Source organism: Mesoplodon mirus (assembly GCF_964341445.2).
Source record: "Mesoplodon mirus genome assembly, chromosome: 5".
Classification (NCBI taxonomy): Eukaryota; Metazoa; Chordata; class Mammalia; order Artiodactyla; family Ziphiidae; genus Mesoplodon; species Mesoplodon mirus.
The window spans coordinates 119,512,536-119,534,513 of record NC_138980.1 but is presented as its reverse complement, the minus strand read 5'-3'; the positions used below and the strand labels follow the sequence as shown (position 1 = coordinate 119,534,513).

The following is a 21,978-nucleotide window of genomic DNA, read 5'->3' as shown; positions in this document are numbered from 1 at the left end:
AGGAAAGGCAGGCGACTAAAGAAGAGTTAAAAAAAATTGCTGGTCACACATCGGTGAGGACTCAGCAGAGGTTGAAGGTTATAGATTTAAATTATAACACATTATGTTATAATGTTCAAAGACATGAAATCACCTTCAACTTCTTCACTTTCTTTATCCTCAAATCCAACAAGTCACCAGGTATTTTTGGTTCTATGTGTGACATTTATCTCGGCCATCCTTTCTCCACTGCTTTTACCTTAGGCTCTGACAACATTTTATATAAAGTCTGTTACTATACTCTCCTAATATTGTTTCCCTATGTATCCACTTTATATGCTATCTTCCTAAAACACAGCTCTGTTCCACATAGATGATAATTCCAGATTTCTCAGCATTCAGAGCCCTGAACACATCATGGTCCCATTTTTCTTTTTCCAGCTTTGCCTTCCAAATCTATGTTCCCAGCCACTAAGAATCTAATAATTTTTTCTCACACATTGCCTGCATTTCCCTTTCTCTTTACTTTTGTCCAGGCCTTTCTCCACCTCTAGTGACCAGATTCTTCCCAATGTAATTAATCTCCTCCCTCCACCCCTCTCCCATATGCTATACAAAATAACCATTAATATGAAATGAAAGATGAAAATGCAGATGTAGAAGATAAGCAAGACCAGAGAGGTAGAAGATCAGAATCATAGAACAAGAATCTCTTATTTGACAGATGATAAAATTAAGGGCCATATGTATTGTCTGGTTAAGCTAGACAGAAAATTCAAGAGCTGTGACAACAATCCAAATATTCTGAAATACTCTGACTCCTAATATCCATGACTGGTGCCATGGTAGGGGGAACAGCAGAATAACTAGAAGTTTTTTGGCTTCGTTAAAAAATGATTAGGGCTTCCCTGGTGGTGCAGTGGTTGAGAGTCCGCCTGCCGATGCAGCGGACATGGGTTCGTGCCCCGGTCCGGGAGGATCCCACATGCCGCAGAGCGGCTGGGCCCGTGAGCCATGGCTGCTGAGCCTGTGTGTCCAGAGCCTGTGCTCCGCAACGGGAGAGGCCACAACAGTGAGAGGCCTGCGTACCGAGAAAAAAAAAAAAAAAAAAAAAAAAAAGATAGCTATAAGTAGCTTTACATTTTAGCTAAGTAGCTTTCGTCAACTGTGAATTTCAAAACTACCTTAAAAGCACTGAAATTCAGTTCACTAGAAATCGCAAGGGGAACATTATCTGTGTCAGTGTAAAGTTGAAAATATTCTATTATTTTTTTAATACTCTTTTTAAAAAATGAGCATTTATTTGTACAGGGCAGAGCCTATTTGGAGTAAAATATTTGTATTTCTCTTAGGCTTAATCATTGTAGTAGATCCTCATTTTTCCTTAAAGGAGTTTTCTCTTCTATCTTTCCAGCTAGTGAGTTGATGAATACAATGCTATACTGAACATTTGTTGTTTCTGCCTATCCCTTCTTTTGCCAACAATTCCTTGAATTCTCTTTGAACCATACTTTCCTTATTTTTCCATGTGGCTCGGGTGGGGCTCAGGAAGTGGGTGTGTGACCTAGGCCTGGCCAATAGAGCATTGTACATAACTGGTTCATGAATGAGTCTATGTACCCAAGCTAAGTGAATCCAGTTCAGTTAGTTATTCCCAATACCTGTGCTTAACTGATGGAGTTGTGCTCTTTTGTACTCAACAGGGAGCTGTGAGGATATAAATCTGGAGCTTCACAGGGCCTTCTTGCCAGATGAGTGGAACAAAGGTAAGCAATGAATAGAGGCAGTGTCTGATGATGTTATTTGAATACTTGGAACCAAATGTACCCTCAAGCAAATTTATATCTGGACTTTTCAGATACATGATCCAGTAATATTCTCTTTCAATATGAGCCTAGTTTGGTTAGTTTTCTATACCTTGTAATCAAAAGTGTCTGCAGACAAAGCTAATTAAGATATTTTTGATAAAAGTGCTGGCTACTTAATGATTAGAACTTGCTTTATAGTTCAACCCAAATGTACAGTTCTTTGTGAAAAACATAAAAAAGAAAAAAATGGTTGGTAGACTTGTAAATAAGCTTCCAAGTAAGAATCTGAGGCCAGTACTGTAATGCTCAGAGTGAAGGAAGTTAAAAGTAAAAAATCATACTCTTATTTTGAATTAAAAACATAAGTTTGTCCTTAAAAATGTTTCTCCTGCTGCCATGCAAAACAGTGCCAAAAATATTTTTGATCAAAACACTTGTATATGACAAAACTATGTAAAGATAAAGATTAAGCAGATAAATAAATGTATTGTGGATAATGGTTGGTAGATTTCTCACTTTCAGAGAAGTGAGGTATAAACCTGGAAAGCAGAAAGTCTAGAATGAACTCTGTTGTACTGAATTGAAGTTGAAGCACCAGTGTGCACTCACGGGGTTTTTAAAAAATTTTATTGGATTACAGTTGATTTACAATGTTGTGTTAGTTTCAGGTGTACAGCAAAGTGATTCAGTTATACATATACATAGATTCATTCTTTTTCAGATTCTTTTCTGATACAAGTTATCACAGAATATTGAGTAGAGTTCCCTGTGCTATACAGTAGATCCTTGTTGATTATCCATTTTATATATAGTAGTATGTATATTTTATTCCCAAGCTCCTGATTTATCCCTCCCCTCCACGTTTCCCCTTTGGTAACCGTAAGTTTGTTTTCGATATCTGTGAGTCTGTTTCTGTTTGTAAATAAGTTCATTTGTATTATTTTTTAAAAATCAGATTCCACATATGAGTTATATCATATGATATTTGTCTTTGTCTGACTTACTTCACTTAGTATGATAATCTCTAGGTCCATCCATGTTGCTGCAAATGGCATTATTTCATTCTTTTTTATGGCTGAGTAATATCCCATTGTATATATATACCACATCTTCTTTTATCCATTCATCTGTTGATGGACATTTAGGTTGCTTCCATGTCTTGGCTATTGTAAATAGTGCTGCAGTGTGCCCTCATGGTTTTAATATGTAGAGATACAGAAAGATATAGATGTGTGTGGGTGTGTGTATATACATACATCTGTATCCTAGTTCTGTTGGTTGAGAGGGTTAGAAGCTAGATCACTCCAATGGGTTCTAAATACCACTCTCCACTAAAAGGAACCAGGGACCCTTAAAAATGGCTGTTTCCAAGGCTAAGGCTGGGAAAATATGAGCTTCAAAATGCTCAAAGAATAATGAGGTCATGTCAAAAGGACAAATGATCCAAGCTGAAAGGGTTTTAACTGGACAAATCTGAAATGATATTAGTATTAGAAAAACCTATTGGACAAGGTAAGAATCCACGAGTACATTGGATTACATGAATGATTGGAGAAGAAAGAAAATCTCTTATAGTAGAAAGTCAACTAATAAATGGAGAAGGAAAGACAGAATTAGAAAATAGACATTTGGCAACCAACGTAGCAAAAAACGATTCAGGCGAGATTCATCAATGGATACTCAAAGTAGCAGATTAAAGTACGATCTTTATGATAGTGTCAAAGTATGTCTTCACAGGTTGAAAATTACAAAGGGAAAAATAGTAATTTAACAAGCTAGGAGAAACCTAACAAGCATCATCTAACTAAGTGATCAAAGTTAACATCACAAGTAATAGATAAATCACCATCATATGCCCCCTGAAATGATGCACTGAGCAAAACACAAAATTACTTCTGTGGATTCCTGCCAAATATATATAACATGAATATAATCATGAGGGAGCATCAGCCAAGACCAACTTATGGGACATTCTACAAAATAACTGGCTTGCAGTCAACAAAACTCCAAGTTTACGAAAGACAAAAGTTAAGGGACCTGTTCCAGGTTAAAGGAGACAAAGAGACATGACAGATGAGTGCAGCAAGTGAACTGGGATTTTCTTTTGTTACAAAGGATATTGTTGGGGCAACTGGTGAAATCAAAATAAGGTGTACAGCTTAGAAAATGGATTACATCAATATTAATTGTTAAATTTTGATCCTTATACTATGGTTATGAAAGATGTCTTTGTTTTTAGGAAACACAAAGTATTTAAAAGAAAAAAAAGTATATAAAACATATTTGGAAACAGCAAAAACAAAACAACCAGCCACTTTGGCTGCTCTGAGGAGCCAGAGGCTTACTGTATTGATACCAAATGAAAAGTATTTTTCATTAAAATAATTTTAAATACAGACAAAAAGTCCAAAGAACTTGGAATTCAAAATAATACAGATAAATCGTCACTACAACAACATAATCAATGGTGTTTAGGGGAAAAGAATCTCTCTTTAATACTTTTGCTTTGTTTCATGTAAGCCTTATGTTTTTGCTAGAAAGTCATCAGTTGTCTTTGGTTTTTTTCTTCTCATAATCTATCATATTGAGAGGAATGCTTTTCCTTTCTGTGCTCAGGATGATGACTCCTTTCTTTTTCCAAAGAGAAAAGTATAGGTGTTCCTTCACAACTTTTCCCTATTCAAATTCTTTGGGGGAAAGTGTACCCATATGTGGTATATATTAACAGAAGGGACTGCTTTCAACTTGATTACGTGCCTACATGTGTGCTGGCCAAATGCCCATTTCACAGTGGTTGTTCAGTAGTTTGATATGCACAGCTCCTTCCCTAACGCCTAGTGTTTCTCAGGGTCTAAAATAATGCAGAGCTGCTGCCTTGATACAGTACATTCTCCTATCCACGTGCTCGGCTCTGTGAAATCCTCAAGAGTTGTTTAGGTATCTAAAAACTAAAAATGATCAGAAAGCATAACTCTCTCCTCATCTCTGCCTCCATCTAATACTCTTCACTTGGATAACATACCCGCTAGGTACAATGCACCACCTTCAGTATCATATCCTGCCCACCTTCCTTGGTGGCTTTTGGAGGATAGTATCTCCAGATAAGCGTACAAAAGGAGGTCCTGCAGGAGGTGGGCAGTGGAGGGGATGGCTGGCTGAGCTGGCAGTGAGGAAGGAGAGAGGGTCCTCTTGCTTCTAGGCAGGAGGGCTTACTAGTTAAGGTGGGTCATTGATTGTGCTTTTTAACCCAGTTTCATCAGACATGTAGATAATAGAAATTCTTTCCAGATTCTGACAATAAGAAGATTTGCAGAGTTTTCACTGTTATTAAAAAATTGTTTTTCTGCACCTTTATGGGTATTTTAATGGGGAGTTCAAAGAAAGTATCTTTTTTTTTGATGATTAAAAAAAATTTTTTTAAATTAGTTTCTGCTTTATAACAAAGTGAATCAGTCATACATATACATCTGTTCCCCCATCCCTTCCCTCTTGCGTCTCCCTCCCTCCCACCCTCCCTATCCCACCCCTCCAGGCGGTCACCAAGCACCTAGCTGATCTCCCTGTGCTCTGCGGCTGCTTCCCACTATCTATCTACCTTACGTTTGGTACTGTATATATGTCCATGCCTCTCTCTCGCTTTGTCACAGCTTACCCTTCCCCCTCCCCATATCCTCAAGTCCATTCTCAAGTAGGTCTGTGTCAAAGAAAGTATCTTGAGCTGCTAGTTAGATCCCTTTTTAAAGTGAAATCTTGAAATTTGAAAGGCATATATAACAAGAGGCAAATAGAAATGTGAACTAGTCAAAAGCATATAAGCAGACTAAAAGAAATTTGGAGGAGAAAAGATAGTCATATTACAACATAATCAGGTAAAACAGTATCTTAGAAGATTTGTTGAACTTAAATAGTGAACTGAAGACCCAAATGGAAGCAGCAACATCACTCTCTCCACCCCAAACAATATTATTTAATTAGCAACTGTCATAGCTATTGAAACTAAGAGATAGGCAGATAATATAAAGTAAATGTTTTCTCTAAAAATATGACAGTTACTTAATTGAGAAGAAAGTGATTTCTGCTTTAGAATAGCAATGGATTTAGGATGCTTCTTTCTATACCACCCACACCTCACTTTAAATTATCTTTAAGTTTAAATTAACACTAAACATTGAATCAGTTTTATGTTTATTTAGCATTGAGGCCACTGCTAGTCAGTGAAGGTACCTCTGCATATTAGTAAAAGGCATCCCTTCTGGGCAGATAATCCATAGACTTCACAAGTGGAAAACAGCTATATTTCAGCCTCCTTCTGACTCCCTAGACTCAGGCATGTTTGTGCAGTGCACATACTACACAAATGTACAGAGCAGAGCTCTCTCACAGATTGAAGAACTCAAGGTTTCAAAAGTCAAGAAAAAAATCTCCAGGATCATTAAATTTAAAATCATATCAATATTAATTTTAAGATTGAAAACTTAATTTTAACCTGTGCCTATATTTGTGACATTAATAAGAGACAAAAATATTTACGCAGTCAAATCATGGCCACAAAACTTGTAAGGAAAATTCCCATGATGTCAGATACATAGATACAAGTGTAAAGATGGCAGTTTAGCCCACAGGCACAAGGTAAATGTGTACTTCCTTCTTGGGGCAGCGAGAGAGCAAATAGGTGTAACCAGAACAGCAAATATAACAATAATAACTGAGATTGATGTTATTTGGCAACTTAGTAATTATTATAGTTATTTTAGAAGATGAATTCATTATATGATAAATAAATTTTATGATAAATGTAGGCTACCGTAGAGTATCCTTAAATCACACTACTACTCTATTTTTGAGGGCCTGGTAATCTACATGGAATGCATGTTTACATTAGACCTTGAAGTGAAAAAAAATCACATAATTTCAAAAGTTATACATTTTTTATAAAAACATACAAATTTATTTTTTGAATGATTTCTTAAAAAAAAGGTTAATATAACCAATTGCAGGGCTTTCAAAAGCAACAGATTTTTGTTGTTAAGTGCTACAAAGTGCAAAGAAAATGAAAAAATATGTATACTCACTGAGTTGGCATTTGTTGGGTTTGGCCAAGGTCTACCACCACCAGGACCCCTGTAAGACAAAATGAGAAATGAAATTTTAACTGACGCTCTGAATGTTTCGCAGTAAGCAATAACATCATAAAATACAAACATTTATAATTCAGTTACCATGCAGTTCTAGTCCAGCACTGAAATTACTCTTTATATTTTCACAGCTTTTTTATTTCTAAAATCCAAAAATTTTATCATTCCCCCAAACAGCTTTCACTGTTTTACAGCTGTTTTAAACAGCTTTATCACTAATTATGAGATAAATATAAAAGATAATTGTGACAATAATAAGTGCTGCATGTATCATTCAAAATGAAAATGAAATTATTTATAAAATATCATTATACATAAAATGATTGCTCTTAAGCTACAGATGAATAAATGTACATAGTAGGTATCTAAATTTGCCTCCTCTTCAAAAAATTGCATAGAATATCATGTTACTTTATACATCTATATATCAATCTATCTTTCAGTGCTACTGATGATTTGGTTACTATTAAACAAGGGAAACACATTTCTTGTTTTCATAATTGTAGTTCAAGATAGTGGCCAGAGTAAATCTTGGGGAAAAATAGGAGGTAATCTATGCTAATGTATGTCAATATATTACTTCATGTTAGGGCGAGGGAGAATGTTCCCTATTCTATAGCTTAAAAGGACATAAAGCTTTTAAAACAAAATTAATGCCTAATTAAATTAAAAACATCTCTTGTCCATTTGCTTTTTAGTATTAAGTGTACCTGATTATATACTGCCTGATAAAAAGTAGACTACTGTCAGCAGGTCTTCTCTAATTAGAGTCACTCAAAATTCCCCTTTTCCCTCTAATCTCAATGAAAACACTGTGGCATTTTTAAATTAAAAAAAAAAGTCCCCTGATTCTTATTCTAGGGACCTTAAACCTAAAGTTCTAAATGTTAGATAGAGGCTGTCCAAGTTAGATATATTACCCATGTTGCTTGGAATATTTAGAACTGTTCTGGGTATTATTTTGGGATTCCCCAGGAATGTAAACAGTAGGGAAGGGCATGAAAAATTGTATCCTTAGGCTCTATTAGAATGCCCAAGTGCAAGTCCCCTTTTGACCAGAATGGACTTGGTCAAAGTATCATGCACAGGGAGAAGGTGAGGGGTACATGTATTGTCTCTGGAAATAGTTCCTCTCTAGGATAATGATGACGACTTTACAATTAGTTACTGGAACACTTTGGAAAGGTGATTTTACATAGAGGATTCAGTGTCCTAATGGACAGAAACTGAGGTAAAGCATAGGATATATGTTGATCAAGTAAAACACTTGACTTGTTTGATGTTAAATAAAACACAGTAAAGAAATTGGAAAATATTTATCTTAAAACAACATAAAAATATACTATATATCCAAATCATGGCAAAAATTTGTATGCAACAACATGCAGACAATCATATTTTGAAATATTATGTTTAAACAAGGACTGTATGAATAAGAGATATTAAATATAAAATAATTTTATTAATTAAAAATTTGTTTAATGTTAAATTAATGCGCTAAACTAAATGTTAAAATAATTAAACATTTTACTTAAGTAAATAAATACAAATTAAATAAAATGAAGTTAAATGAAATGTTAAATTTATTCTAAGAACCATAAAATACCTTTTATGCATTTCAATCGTTTGACAAATACTAATCTAATCTCAGCTCACCATGTATTTCATATTAAATTACATTTTAATGTAATGGGTTAAATGTTAATTCATTTGAATAAGCTAAATTTCCCCCACCATTACCATTGTGTTTGAAAACATTTTCAGTTTTGCAAATACCGCTAAATAAAGTGGGCGTTATAGTAGTGAATAGTTCTATTAGAACAACTTCTTAAGTGTGGTAATTCCTACTCCTTTTGAGGGCCATAAGTATTATCAAGAGAGTAATCTACAAACTATAACACAGGCATTATTTTGAATGTACATTTCTACATAAGTATAGTTTGAAGTAGAATCAGGTTAGCCTCATTTAAAAATAAAGAGAAAAATGAAATTTAAAAGAAGTCTTTAATTTTTGGTAAGGGTGTATGGATATGATTAAATCAAGGCAACCATGACTACCAAAGAGAAAAATTCTCTTTTCTTCTTTAATTCAGCCATTTCGAGATAATAACTATACAAACTTTATAATTCTATAGGATGTGACTTAGAACAAGAAAGTCTAGATCCTTTGAAATTATTTGTCCTCTTAGTTTCTATAAAATAGCAAGGTATACAAAGTTGAATTAGAAATATTTTAATACTGAATCCTACACTCTTTTGAAATTTGTAAAAATGTAGTTTATTTAGAAATATAGTTTTCTTTAAAAAATAATCTATAATGCATTTGAAAACATTTACATTGTGGCTCTTGTTTGTAAATTCTACTTTAAACTACTGAAATTGATACCCAAATTTTTTTCTAAATATATAATACTAGTTATATAAACATTAAAAGTATACTATTATTTTAATTTTAGGTGACACTACATATGATTTATCCTGAGTTTGGGGCATAGAAATGTAAAAATCATATCAGAATAACTATTTTCTTTAGAGGTCACCAATATTTTTTTAACAATAAAATTATCAGAATTTTGTTCCAAATGGTTTGGTGTCAATGTAAGAGAGAAAGCTGCAGTTAGACTATGGTATTTAGTTACTTTAATGACCGGGGTTTGGTATTCTTTACTGTCATTATACTTTGGTGTCAAATAATAAAAAGTGACAAGCTAAAGAAACCTCATCCAGATATGATACTCCAGTAGATCCCTCCTGATCCCAACACACAAATATCTTAGACTCTTAAAAACATAGCCTAAGGTAACACTATTCTAATGACTTTTCCTTTAATTTTAAGTTAGCCAACATGTAAAACAGTGACATGAAGGAAGCCATAATTCCAGTTAGAAATACTTACTTGCCACAATACAGTAAGATTTAGTTTGTTTTAACAATAATAAATTATGAAGTGAATTTCAATAAAATTTACTCTATTGAGTACAATGGAGACAATAATATGTTTTATTATTAAATTCACTTTTGCTTTCTTGGGGCCAATATCAATAAGAGAATGAGTCTCTCTCGTTGGACCTTCCATACTTAAGAACTTTCCCTGTTAGAGAGAAATATTTGTGATTTCATTGTCCTTGAATCCTAATTTATAGAAAACTGAAAATGGTATAAGACTCCAAATAACAGTCAACAGTAACAAATAATGGAAATTTGAGCCTGTAAAGCTTAAAGGCTCTTTAAAAACCAGATATTATATAAATAGTAAAATATTATGTAATAAAAATATTTTAAAATATCTGGGTATATTTAAATGAGAAACCCAAATATGAACAAAAATAATCATTTGAAATTTTCAGCCATACTTTTAGTCTCCATAGTCTAGGGAATTAAATGTACCCTTATGTATCTGTTTAAATGTATGTGAGAAAGGAATGAGACAATTTTAAGCAGCTATTTGAGTCTCTCAGTAGTCACATGAGAATAACTTTCCTCTATATTAGCAAAACTGCGTTGATCTAAAGTCGATCACATCACTACAAAATGATATTAGATACATTCTTAACATTTAAAGAGAATTATGGGTTGATCATAGCATTCAAAATGTATACTCCTTACATCTATATATTGTATTCAAAATTATTCTTTAAAAGGCATTCCATTTTAAAGTCAGAATCTTAGGCAGGTAAATTTTATATGTATCTAAATCCTATTGTTAAGAGTTTCAGCTTTTGATATAAGCACAAGATATCACTCCTTTTTGTAGAAACCATTAATAAGCCTAAACCTTTGAGGAATTTAAGAAAAGTCAGACTTCACGTCTATCCACTTTTACTTTAAAAGTAAGAAGACATGATAGGAAAATTTGACCTACTTTTTCCCCTTGTTCTGTTAGTTTTGAGCCTGGCTGGTATCCACCTATTAACCTATTTTCTATTTTAGGCAAAACTGCTTTCCATGAAAATGGTTCCAGAAACTTAAACAAATCCCTATGTACATCAAAAGAGCTCACCTCAGTATATATTCAATGCTATTAAATGATGGCAGAGTTGTTTAATTTGATAGATAAGTAACCAAAACATGGACTAATGGGAAATATATTAGAGGAGATTACCCAGAACCCTATATAGAGCTCTTTCATTATTTCTGATAAATTTTCTTTAGGCTACACCATAGAATTGGATCCTCTAATTAATTAATGAAAGTCATTCACAAGTTCTGGGTGTATATGGAACTTTGAGGGCAAGTAAGATAATGAAAAATAAATAAAAATTCCTTAACAAATTGCATTATATTGGCTGATAGAAGCAACTACCCTCTTTGGGCTTGAAAGGCCCTTTCAGTAAAAAAACAAAAAAAACTGTTAGTTTACTCCCTAAGTATATTTTGAATTTTCAAAAGAAAGTATACTATGGAAAGTTCTTTAATAAAGAAGAAACTACCAGAGAGACTTCTTCCTGGGTTAACAATGGTCCCAACAAAGCAAAAGTAAAGACATATATATATTTATAAGAATTTAAAACTCATAGGAATCATGCTATATGTGTTAAAATGAACGATATTCCATTGTCTCCTTCTGTAAAGTCAAGTCATGGTCCTGGTGTCATCATCTCTTCATACTTTTGTATGGACTACATAAATATTATGTGCTTATTTATAAAAGACTCATTTTTATGATAAACATGAAAATCAGGCTAAAAGTTGGCATTTGTGGCATTTGAAAATGGAAAAAAATTAAGGGTTGCAAGGGAAGGAAGAAAAACAGGGAGAATATGTTGTGAAAATGAAGCAAATGCTACAGCTCATGTTTAGTTCATTTATACTACAGTTTCATTTTATACTACACAGAAATTGAGCTTAAATTGTGTTACAAATTGGTGTGACTTTAGAAGACAGAAAAGAGAACACTTTACAGGATAATATAGCATTTTGCTTACATGTTCATTCCAGGCATTCCAGGGCCACCTAAAGCATTCAGTGGGGGTCTCATTGCACCTCCATAGTTCTGTAATGATAACCAAGGGTCAGACTACCACAAAACAAAAAAACAAAACCAAAGAGGAGGGGGGAAAGAAAGGAGAGCAGGTTAATGATTTCCCTACATAACTCCTGATGGGATAAGGCCTGTGCAATTCATTCTCAGAAGGGTCCACTCTTGTACTTTTGCTTCTATTTTAACAATTACTTTGGTTTGTGTCTTTTAAAAACTACGTGAATATGTACAATCATTGGAGCATGTTAAGAGATTAAGGTATAGTTGCAATTATAATATTCAACATATCTTTATTAATTTCTTGATATCTGTACAACAGTGAACTTTTTCAAACAAAACATTTCATACATCCCAAACTCTGTTTTTAAAGAAAGGACTTAGTCAACATGTTTGAAATTGTCTGACTCAGAAAAATTACATAAAGTCTGAAAACAAAGAGGTGAATCCAGCATAAGAAAGTGGAATACAAACTTCTGTTCACAAAATAATATATCCAAGAGAGAAATGTACAAATATACAGATACACAAAAATATATGAACATTAAAGTATACTTCAAATATGTATGTGTGAATTATATGACTCAACAGGCTTCTGTCAATATCTATTATGTGCATTCAAAGGATAAAAACATTTTAATGTTTTAACATGCATATCAGCTTAGCTTAGTTTAGTTTCCACAAGGGCTAAAAGACTACTTTTAACATTATTATATTAATATATTTTGACATCATCAACTACTTTCATGCTTGGTTTTCTGACACCACCTATTCCTCCAACATTTCTTGTTGTGGAGCATAGGCTCCGGACGCGCAGGCTCAGCGGCCATGGCTCACGGGCCTAGCTGCTCCACGGCACGTGGGATCTTTCCAGACTGGGGCACGAACCCCTGTCCCCTGCATCGGCAGGCGAACTCTCAACCACTGTGCCACCAGGGAAGCCCCCCTCCAACATTTCTGACCACTCTTCTTCAATCTCCTTTGCTGGCTCCTTTTGTTTTGCTAGCTCTTAAAAATGTTGCTTTTCGCCAAGTTCTAGCCAAAGCATTCTTTTAATTAAATACACATTTATGGGTAATCTTACCTGCTACCATTAGTTCAACAATTATTTATATGTTAGGAATCGCAAATCTGTTTTGTCATGATGTCTCTCCTAAGCTCTTAGATAACTCATATGTTGAACTTCGTATCAGCTGTTTCTATCTGGATACCATTTCACACTCAACATACCTAAAAGTAACCTCAATTTTATCTTCTCACAGCTGTGTTCTTTATATTGCCTTCCTTGGTCAGTTCTGTGGCGTCACCTTCTATGCAGCAGTCCAGGCTAAGAACCTCTGAGAGCTCCCTGATATTTCTTCCTTTTATTTCAATTTCCATATCCAGTCAGTTACCAAAGTCTATTAATTCTACCTGTGAAATAGCTCTTGAAATACTGCTCTCCTTCGTATCACTCATCTCTGTCATTTACTGAGACTACTGTACTGTCTTAGTTGGTCTTTCTGACTTAGCCTCTCCCCCTCCCCATCTATTCTCCATACTGCCTCCAGAACTGTGCTTCTTAAACTCAGTCCTATTTATGTCACTTAAAAGCCATGATGCCCCACACTGCCTATCAAATAAAGTCTGTACTTCAGCATGGGTCTATGGTGTTATTTACAGATCAGCCCCAGCCTATATTTCCTGCCCCCATTTCCTATAATATTTACCTTCTTCCCCTACTCCCAACTATACCCTCCAGACTGCTGAATTTCTTGTGGTTCAGAAACATGCCGTACGCTTTTACACTCATGATAACTTATCTGCTATGGGCTTCTGTGTAGTAGGTGCTAAGATGACAAGGAAATATTCAATGAGAGAAGGTCTGTTAACTCCAGAGAGTAAGCCACAGTTTGTAAATAAATTACCTAATTACATGCTCTTCTCATTTTTTATTTACTTTTACTTTCAAGAAATCTTATTTAAACATCTCAATTGTGTATGCTGTGGGATAAGAGAATGGTGTCTGTCCACACTTGAGTCACTGGTTAAAGAGATAGCTATTTCTCTTAACCTCTGGAACAAGCATGGGGGTGGCAGCAGCAGTATTACCAAGGAGTCTCTGAGAAGAAAGTTAGTCACTGGGAACAAAATCTGAATGGCAGAGTATAATAGAAATTCTTCACACAAAAGGTTGTTCCTCATTTTTGATCTTAGGTGGTCTGTGTTTTATCAAGGAAAACGTTAGTTTTCCTTCTAGCTCTGGACATGGAAAGATACTGGTTTGAATCTCTCTTGCCTCTGCCCTATTTCCTCTGCTCCTCTTTCTATATGTGTGATTGTGGGCCAATGATTCTCCCAATGATCTGCTCAATCTTAATTTCCTTATCTGTAAAGTGAAAATATCATCTCTCTTATAAGCTTGTTGGAGGAAAAATGAAATCATACAAAACGCATATTAAAGTGCTTTGGTGCATTAAAAGCATGATACCTGGTGCTCAAAAACTGTAGCTGCTAACTCTTATCACTGTTAATAAGGGACTGACTTAAATGAGTCTTCTCATTTTCCCTTGATCCCTCAACCCTAACATGCTGTGACATAGTGACTCCCTGACAGAGTACACATAACCCTTTTCTTGACTTTTTTCCTACTGCCTAATAGTTTTTCTTTATGTATCTGCATCTCCTGCTAAAGAAGAAGTACCTGAAGGTAGAGTCTGTTTTACTCATCTTTGTGCATCCAGTGCTCAAGTATGACAGTGCACAAGTGTCATAGGAAATGAGTAAGAAATTATCCAACACATATTTTGATAGACTTACAAAATATTTTCATTTTGTGAAGAATCTGACGTATATAGAGAACCGGAAGATAAGAAAGAATAACAACTAGCTTTCTAACTGGTAACAAAGGCAGAATGTGGAGAGCTAATTTCGAATCACTGAATTTTAAAGCTGATGGCAACTATACAATTCCATCTGTTTAATCTCTCTCCCAACGCAACACTCCTGACAAAAGGGCTGTTCAGACTCTGCTTGGAAAGTTTATAAAGAGTTTTTCCATGATTGGGCAGTTTAATTTCTAGAAAGTTCTTCCCCATACTGAGCTAAATTCCACTTCCCATCTTAGAATTGAAAATACAGAATTAGTTTACTCTCTCTTTACATGAGAGCCTATCATATATTTCCATCTCACTATTTCTCCACCCCAAGTATTTGATTTGGAAATCATGATATGTTCGTACTTGTATATAGCTCATTTATCCTTCAGATTTCTAGAGGAATTAGAACTAGTTGGACAGTCTTGTTGAATTTTTCTGTTAATCATATGGTACCTGCTGAGCCTAAGAACACAGACAAGCTAAGTATACCTTATTATAAAAACCAAGTAGAAAAATTACTTCAAATATGGCATTAGGGAAGACATTTTTCTTGATTAAGCAGATAATTCTGCTTTTCTATTGAAAGGATACTGATATCAATCTAAAAATCATGTATTACTACTGAACATAGATTTAAAATAGATTAAGGGGTGGAAAAAATATGCCAGGATTTGGAGCAAAGTTTTATTTCTTCATCCATGCAGTAGGTTTTAATCACATATTTACTATGTTCTAGGTGTGCACTTTGCCTACATCAGCATTGTCTGAGAATCAAATTATATATATTTCTTCTAGGAATTCAATTATTCCAATAGATAACTACTGTCCCTCTTCACCACATTGGTCTTAAGCTGAAAAAATTGTGGAAATAATATCTATGATACAAAGGAGGTATGTTTTGCATAAAGCTAGAAACAATATTCCAAAGACTGTTTCTATAATTCGGATACAAAAAAAGCAGACACATTCTGTTCTTGAGTAGCATCCATAGGATTAAATGTGTGTCATGAGAGTTGTTTTTCTACTATCTTTTAAGAAACACAGCTAACTTTTATTATAAAGCTCACAGCTTATAATCCATATGTTACATATACCAGGTGTTATGAGTAAATACCTTACAAGAATCCCTTAATTCTACTTCACTTTTTACCTATTTTACCATTCATACGAATATGATTCCTATTTTCATTTAAGTATATGATATTTATAAGTAATTTCCTTTAACCTTGTATACGTATATACTGTGATTTTAAAAGTCGTTGTAGGTATTTCTGGTTTCTGAGGTAGATTCATACCAAAACACTTTACTTCCTCCAAATTATAAAGAAATAGATAGCAATGATATTAATCCAAATGGAAGAAATAAACTACTCTCTTTGGGTTTGAAAATGAAAAGAATTCATACTTATATGATAAACTTAGTTAAACTCTTCAATAAGCGATTACTCCCCAGAAATGTTTTCTTACTTTGTGTCATAATTTACTTATAACACAAAACACATACATATTTAGCTAGATATTTATAAAATATAAAGACCAATATGCTTTTTACTTCTGCATTTTCAAATGAGATCTAAGTATTCATACAGCTTAGGTGAGCATTGGTTCACCTTTCAAACGCTGCAAAACTGACTCAAATCAGACTCTAATTTTTAAAAGTATTGAAAATATTGGTCTGGAATGACAAAAATTCAAAGAGCAGCTAGCTGAAAAGTAAGAGAACTGAATGAAGAATAAATTACAGGCATCAACTTTTGATGTATATTTAAAATGCATCTGTTATGAAAATCTTTTGAGGAAAAAAATTCTTCAAGTTGTATATAGCTAAACTGGTTGGCTTAGCTCATTAAAGACTAAAAGATATATTCAGTCAGTGAAATATCCTACAGATCTTATAAATTCTAACTGCCATTAATAGATTAATGGTGGTTGGTCATAAAAATCATCCCTAACATGAGTAGAAATAGGAAAAAATAACTTAAATATCTAAATTAGGGTTTTATAAGATCTTAAGGAAATACATAGAAAATGACTGAGCCTAAATAAAAGAAATGGGTTTTTTCTGACTTTGAGGATCCCACAAATATTTACATAACACTTTTTCTTATCATGTAATATGGTATCTCTGAAAAATTTGTGCTTCATGTCCCAATGCAGTTTATATATACAGTTGACCCTTGAACAACATGGGTTTGAATTGTTCCAGTCCACTTATACGTGGATTTTTTTCAATAAATATACTATTGGAAAATTTTTTGTAGATTTGTGACAATTTGAAAAAACTTGCAGATGAACCACATAGCCTAGAAATATCTAAAAAATTAAGAAAAAGTTAGGTATGTCATGAACGCATAAAATACATGTAGACATAAGTCTATCCTTATATAAGCATAAGGGGAGTGGTATGTAATATAAAATTAATAATGTGTTTTCTTACTGTTTTAAAATTTTGCTTTCAAAGAACTACATTACTATACAGTATGTGCCTCTCTCTCTCTCTCTCCCTCTCTCCACATCCCCCCCCAACCCCAACTGGAGAAACTATGTATCAGCCTATCATCACATGTAAGTGGTTTTAAAAAATGTAACAATATTTACAATACTGTATTGTGAATATGACTGTAATACTGTATGCCATAAAAATGTTATAATCATTCATTCATTAGTGTATAGGATAGGCTACGATGAAGCAATCATTGATTATTATGCTAGTTTACCATAAAGCTATCATATTGCTGCTTCTTTGTTATCAATGCATGAATTGTTATACCTGTAAATAAACAGGAATTTTTTTCACATGATCTTTTCATTTTTGATGTCCCATGTTAGAAATATATGTAATATCTACAGTGTTTTGTATCATTTAAGACAACATTGATGAAGATACTGACAGATGATTCATCTTATAAACAGATGATATAAACTTATGGTATTGAAAAATATAGTGCAGTACTATAAACGTATTTTCTTATGAGTTCTGTAATAACATTTTCTTTTCTCTAGCTTACCTTATTGTAAGAATACAGTATATAATACATACAATATATAAAACATGTGTTAATTGACTACGTATGTTATCGGTAAGGCTTCCAGTTAACAGTAGGCTATTAGTTAAGTTTTAGGGAGTCAAAAGTTATACATGGATTTTCGACTGCACAGTGGTTTGGTGCCCCTAACTCCCATGTTATTCAAGGGTCAACTGTATGTTATTACATGTTGGCAGAAACTCCTTGGTCTAAGTCACATTTACCTGAGAATCAAATTATATATATTTCTTCTAGGAATTCAATTATTCCAATAGATAACTACTATCCCTCTTCACTACATTGGTCTTAAGCTGAAAAAAACTTAAGACCAATGGGTGTTAGATTCTTAATTCTCTGACTCCTTTGGGTACACAACAAAATACTTAACATTTTTAAAGCAGATACATGAAACAGGCTCCTAAAACTGTCACTTATAAAGTCTGTTCTTGGAAAGAATAAAGAAAGTAAATCAATTCATTCTTTTAACTAATGTTATGATACACTAACCTCTGACCTTTGAGGAAGAAATTTAAAATTCTGAATTCTGGATTAGTTTCTTTGAAATATAACATTACAAAATTAGTTTCTACCCCATGCAGTTTTCCCAAGAGAGACAGAGGGATGTTTTAGCTAAAATAAGTGATATCCTGGAGCAGCATACTTAAAAATGTCATCAATAGCTGAATAGGTTCAATCTTGGTGTATACTTCTGGGAAATTTTGATATAGAAGTAGGCTAACATCTAATGTATACTGATAGTATTATGCGTGTTCAGTAAGACCCATTTTAATGTTTATTTCTAAATGGTTCTCTATTGCTTTCATATTCTGTAAAGAAATATGGTAGTATATAATAGTCAATGACATTCTTTAAAAGATTTAGAAATATATTTTATGCTGCTTATTCTATTTATTTCAGTCAACTAGGTTTTATTTAACTTATCTTAGTTATCTTTTATAGTAATTACTATACTTTTCATATTTCCTCAATATAACTAGCAAACGGGTAATAGCTATCATTTTTAATAATAATTACTATAATGTATTTCTACACAATGTGTTTTCTCCAGTGTACCAAAGGCATATGTGTAGCACCTGTTAAAATATGGTTTGTTGTTACATCAATTTGGACATGTCATAGATATGTTCTCAAGAGCCTAACAACCATGTTATTAAGCCTTTAATGTATATACTAGAAGCCAGCAAATAATATAGTTTGTTTGTATAAGATGAAGGCAAAAAACTCAGCCTCTAGCTTCCTGCACTGATTATTTATTTACCTGTGGTCCTAAGGGTACCATTCCTCTTGGAGGCGTCATTCTCTGCATTGGCCCACCCATATTTGGATGTCCTAAAAAGAAAAAAAGTATGACGATATTAGCAATGTAATGAGCATGAGTGCTAAACCGGAGGCTATAGCCTCCTCTCTGCCTGGTGTCACATCTTATTTACTAAGGACTGAGTTATTGACATCACCTCATCTTGGCTTCCATGGCCAGTTTTCTACCTCTTATCACTACCTACCCACACTCTCCATTAATGTCTTGAAATTGAAATGTTCTTCCTATTCTGTGTTGAATTACATCTCTCACACCATTTGCTCCTTTTTTTTCCCTCTTGGAATAGTATAATAGAGCCATACATATTTGTGGTACCTAAACAGCTCTGATTATTGGGTTTGTTAAACTACCAAGTAAGTTACTTATTGCATAGCATCCTCTTTCCTCCTGCTTATCTTTCTGGTGGACTAACCTCTCTATCTGAAAAAGGCAGAGAAGATCACAAGTGATATAATCACTTTGAGTCTCACTTGTTTGAAGTTATACAAGAGGTTTTAGAAGTTACTAGTTAAAATACAGATTCTGGGTATTTAATTATTCTGTTCCTTATGTTATCACTGCCCTCACTATCACACATAATTAAGAGTTAGCTAAAAAGATAATTACTTGGCCACGTTACCTGTAAAAATGCAACTGATATAATTATGGAATATCTGTACAAATAAAACCTTCCTTAAAAAATACAGGATTTCCTTTGAGATTTTGCACATCAATTTCACTTTTACTTTAAAGTAGTCACCTTGTTGTCGAGTTGGGTCCATTCCACTGGGAAGTAAGGGCTGACTTCCTGGGACACCTCCAAGAGCCTAGCATATTTAGTAAAACAAAATAAAAAGCAATATTGTAACTATTTATAATATATGTGCTGTAACAATTACAGAGTGCATCTGAGTATTTCACAAGATTTTTTTTCAAGATGTATTTTTTTTTCTATTGGAATATATTTGATTTACAATGTTGTGTTAGTTTCAGGTGTGCAGCAAAGTGATTTAATTATAAGTATACATGTATCTATTCTTTTTCAAATTATTTTCCCATATAGGTGGTTAAAGATTATTGAGTAGAGTTCCCTGTGCTACACAGTAGGTCCTTGCTGATTATCAATTTATATATAGTAGTGTGTATATGTTAACCCCAACCTTCTAATTTATCCCTCCCCCACAGCATTCCCCTTTGGTAACCATAAGTTTGTTTTCTAAGTCAGTGAGTCTGTTCCTGTTTGTAAATAAATTAATTTGTATCATTTTTTAAGATACCACATATAAGTAATATCATATGATATTTGTCTTTCTCTGACTTCACTTAGAATGAGAATCTCTAGGTCTATCCATGTTGTTGCAAATGGCATTATTTCATTCTTTTTTTATGGCTGAGTAAGAGTCCACTGTATATATGTACCACATTTTCTTTATCCATTCATCTGTTGATGGATGTTTAGGTTGCTTCCATGTCTTGGCCACTGTAAATAGTGCTGCAATGAACACTGGGGTGCATGTATCTTTTCTAAGTATGGTTTTCTCCTGATATATGCTCAGGAGTGGGATTGCAGGATCATATAGTAGCTCTATTTTTAGTTTTTTGAGGAACCTCCACAGTGTTCTCCATAGTGGCTGTACCAATTTACATTCCCACCAATAGTGTAGGAGGGTTCCCTTTTCTCCACACCCTCTCCAGCATTTATTGTTTGTAGACTTTTTGACGATGACGATTCTGACTGATGCGAGGTGATACCTCATTGTAGTTTTGATTTGCATTTCTGTAATAATTAGCAATGTTTAGAACCTTTTCATGTGCCTCTTGGCCATCCGTATGTCTTCTTTGGAGAAATGTCTATTTAGATCTGTCCATTTTTTTGACTGGTTGTTTGTTTTGATATTGAGCTGCATGAGCTGTTTCTATGTTTTGGAGATTAATCCCTTGCTGGTCACATCATTGGCAAATATTTTCTCCCTTTCTGTGGGTTGTTTTTTCGTTTTGTTTATGGTTTCCTTTGCTGTGCAAAAGGTTTTAAGTTTAACTAGGTCCCATTTGTTTCTTTTTGTTTTTCATTACTCTAGGAGGTGGATGCAAAAAGATTTTGCTGCAATTTATGTCAAAGAGTGTTCTGCTTATGTTTTCCTTTAAGAGTTTTATAGTATCCCATCTTACATCTAGGTCTTTAATCCATTTTGAGTTTATTTTCATGCATGGCGTTAGAGAATGTTCTAATTTCATTATTTTACACGTAGCTGTCCAGTTTTCCCAGCATCTCTTATTGAAGAGACTGTTTTCTATCCTGTTCCATTGATCTATTTTTCTGTCTTTGTGTCAGTACCATACTGTCTTGATTACTGTAGCTTTGTAGTATAGTCTGAAGTCAGGAACCCTGATTCCTCCACCTCTACTTTTCTTTCTCAAGGTTGCTTTGGCTATTCAGGGTCTTTTGGGTTTCTGTACAAATTTTAAGATTTTTTGTTCTAAATCTGCAAAAATGCCATTGGTAATTTGATAGGAATTGCACTGAATCAATAGGTTGCCTTGGGCAGTGCAGTCATTTTGACAACATTGATTCTTCCAATCCAAGAACATGGCATATATACCTTTCCATCTGTTTGTGTTTTGCCTCCTTAGATAGGTTTATTCCTAGGTATTTTATTCTTTTTGATTTGATGGTAGATGGGATTATTTTCTTAATTTCTCTTTATGATCTTTTGTTTTTAGTGTATAGAAATGCAACAGATTTCTGTGTATTAATTTTATATCCTGCAATTTTAGTGAATTCATTGATGAGCTCTAGTAGTTTTCTGGTAGCATCTTTAGGATGTTCTATATATATAATCATGTCATCTGCAAACAGTGACAGTTTACTTCTTTTC

At 33.8% G+C, this 21,978-nt stretch overlaps 1 protein-coding gene across 5 annotated transcripts in view; it reads right to left on the bottom strand.

The window, feature by feature from the left end:
• SSBP2 (single stranded DNA binding protein 2) overlaps positions 1-21,978 on the bottom strand; it is a gene marked incomplete at its 3' end in the record, with an annotated part of 303,480 nt that overhangs the window by 29,548 nt on the left and 251,954 nt on the right. For all 5 annotated transcript variants that reach the window (XM_082622326.1, XM_082622324.1, XM_082622328.1 and 2 more), the window contains 4 exons: positions 19,863-19,929; positions 19,064-19,134; positions 11,848-11,915; positions 6,860-6,908 (listed from right to left, as the gene is read on the bottom strand). In XM_082622326.1, the coding sequence (XP_082478452.1) occupies positions 6,860-6,908; positions 11,848-11,915; positions 19,064-19,134; positions 19,863-19,929 (255 nt within the window). The remainder of the gene's footprint in view (positions 1-6,859; positions 6,909-11,847; positions 11,916-19,063; positions 19,135-19,862; positions 19,930-21,978) is intronic.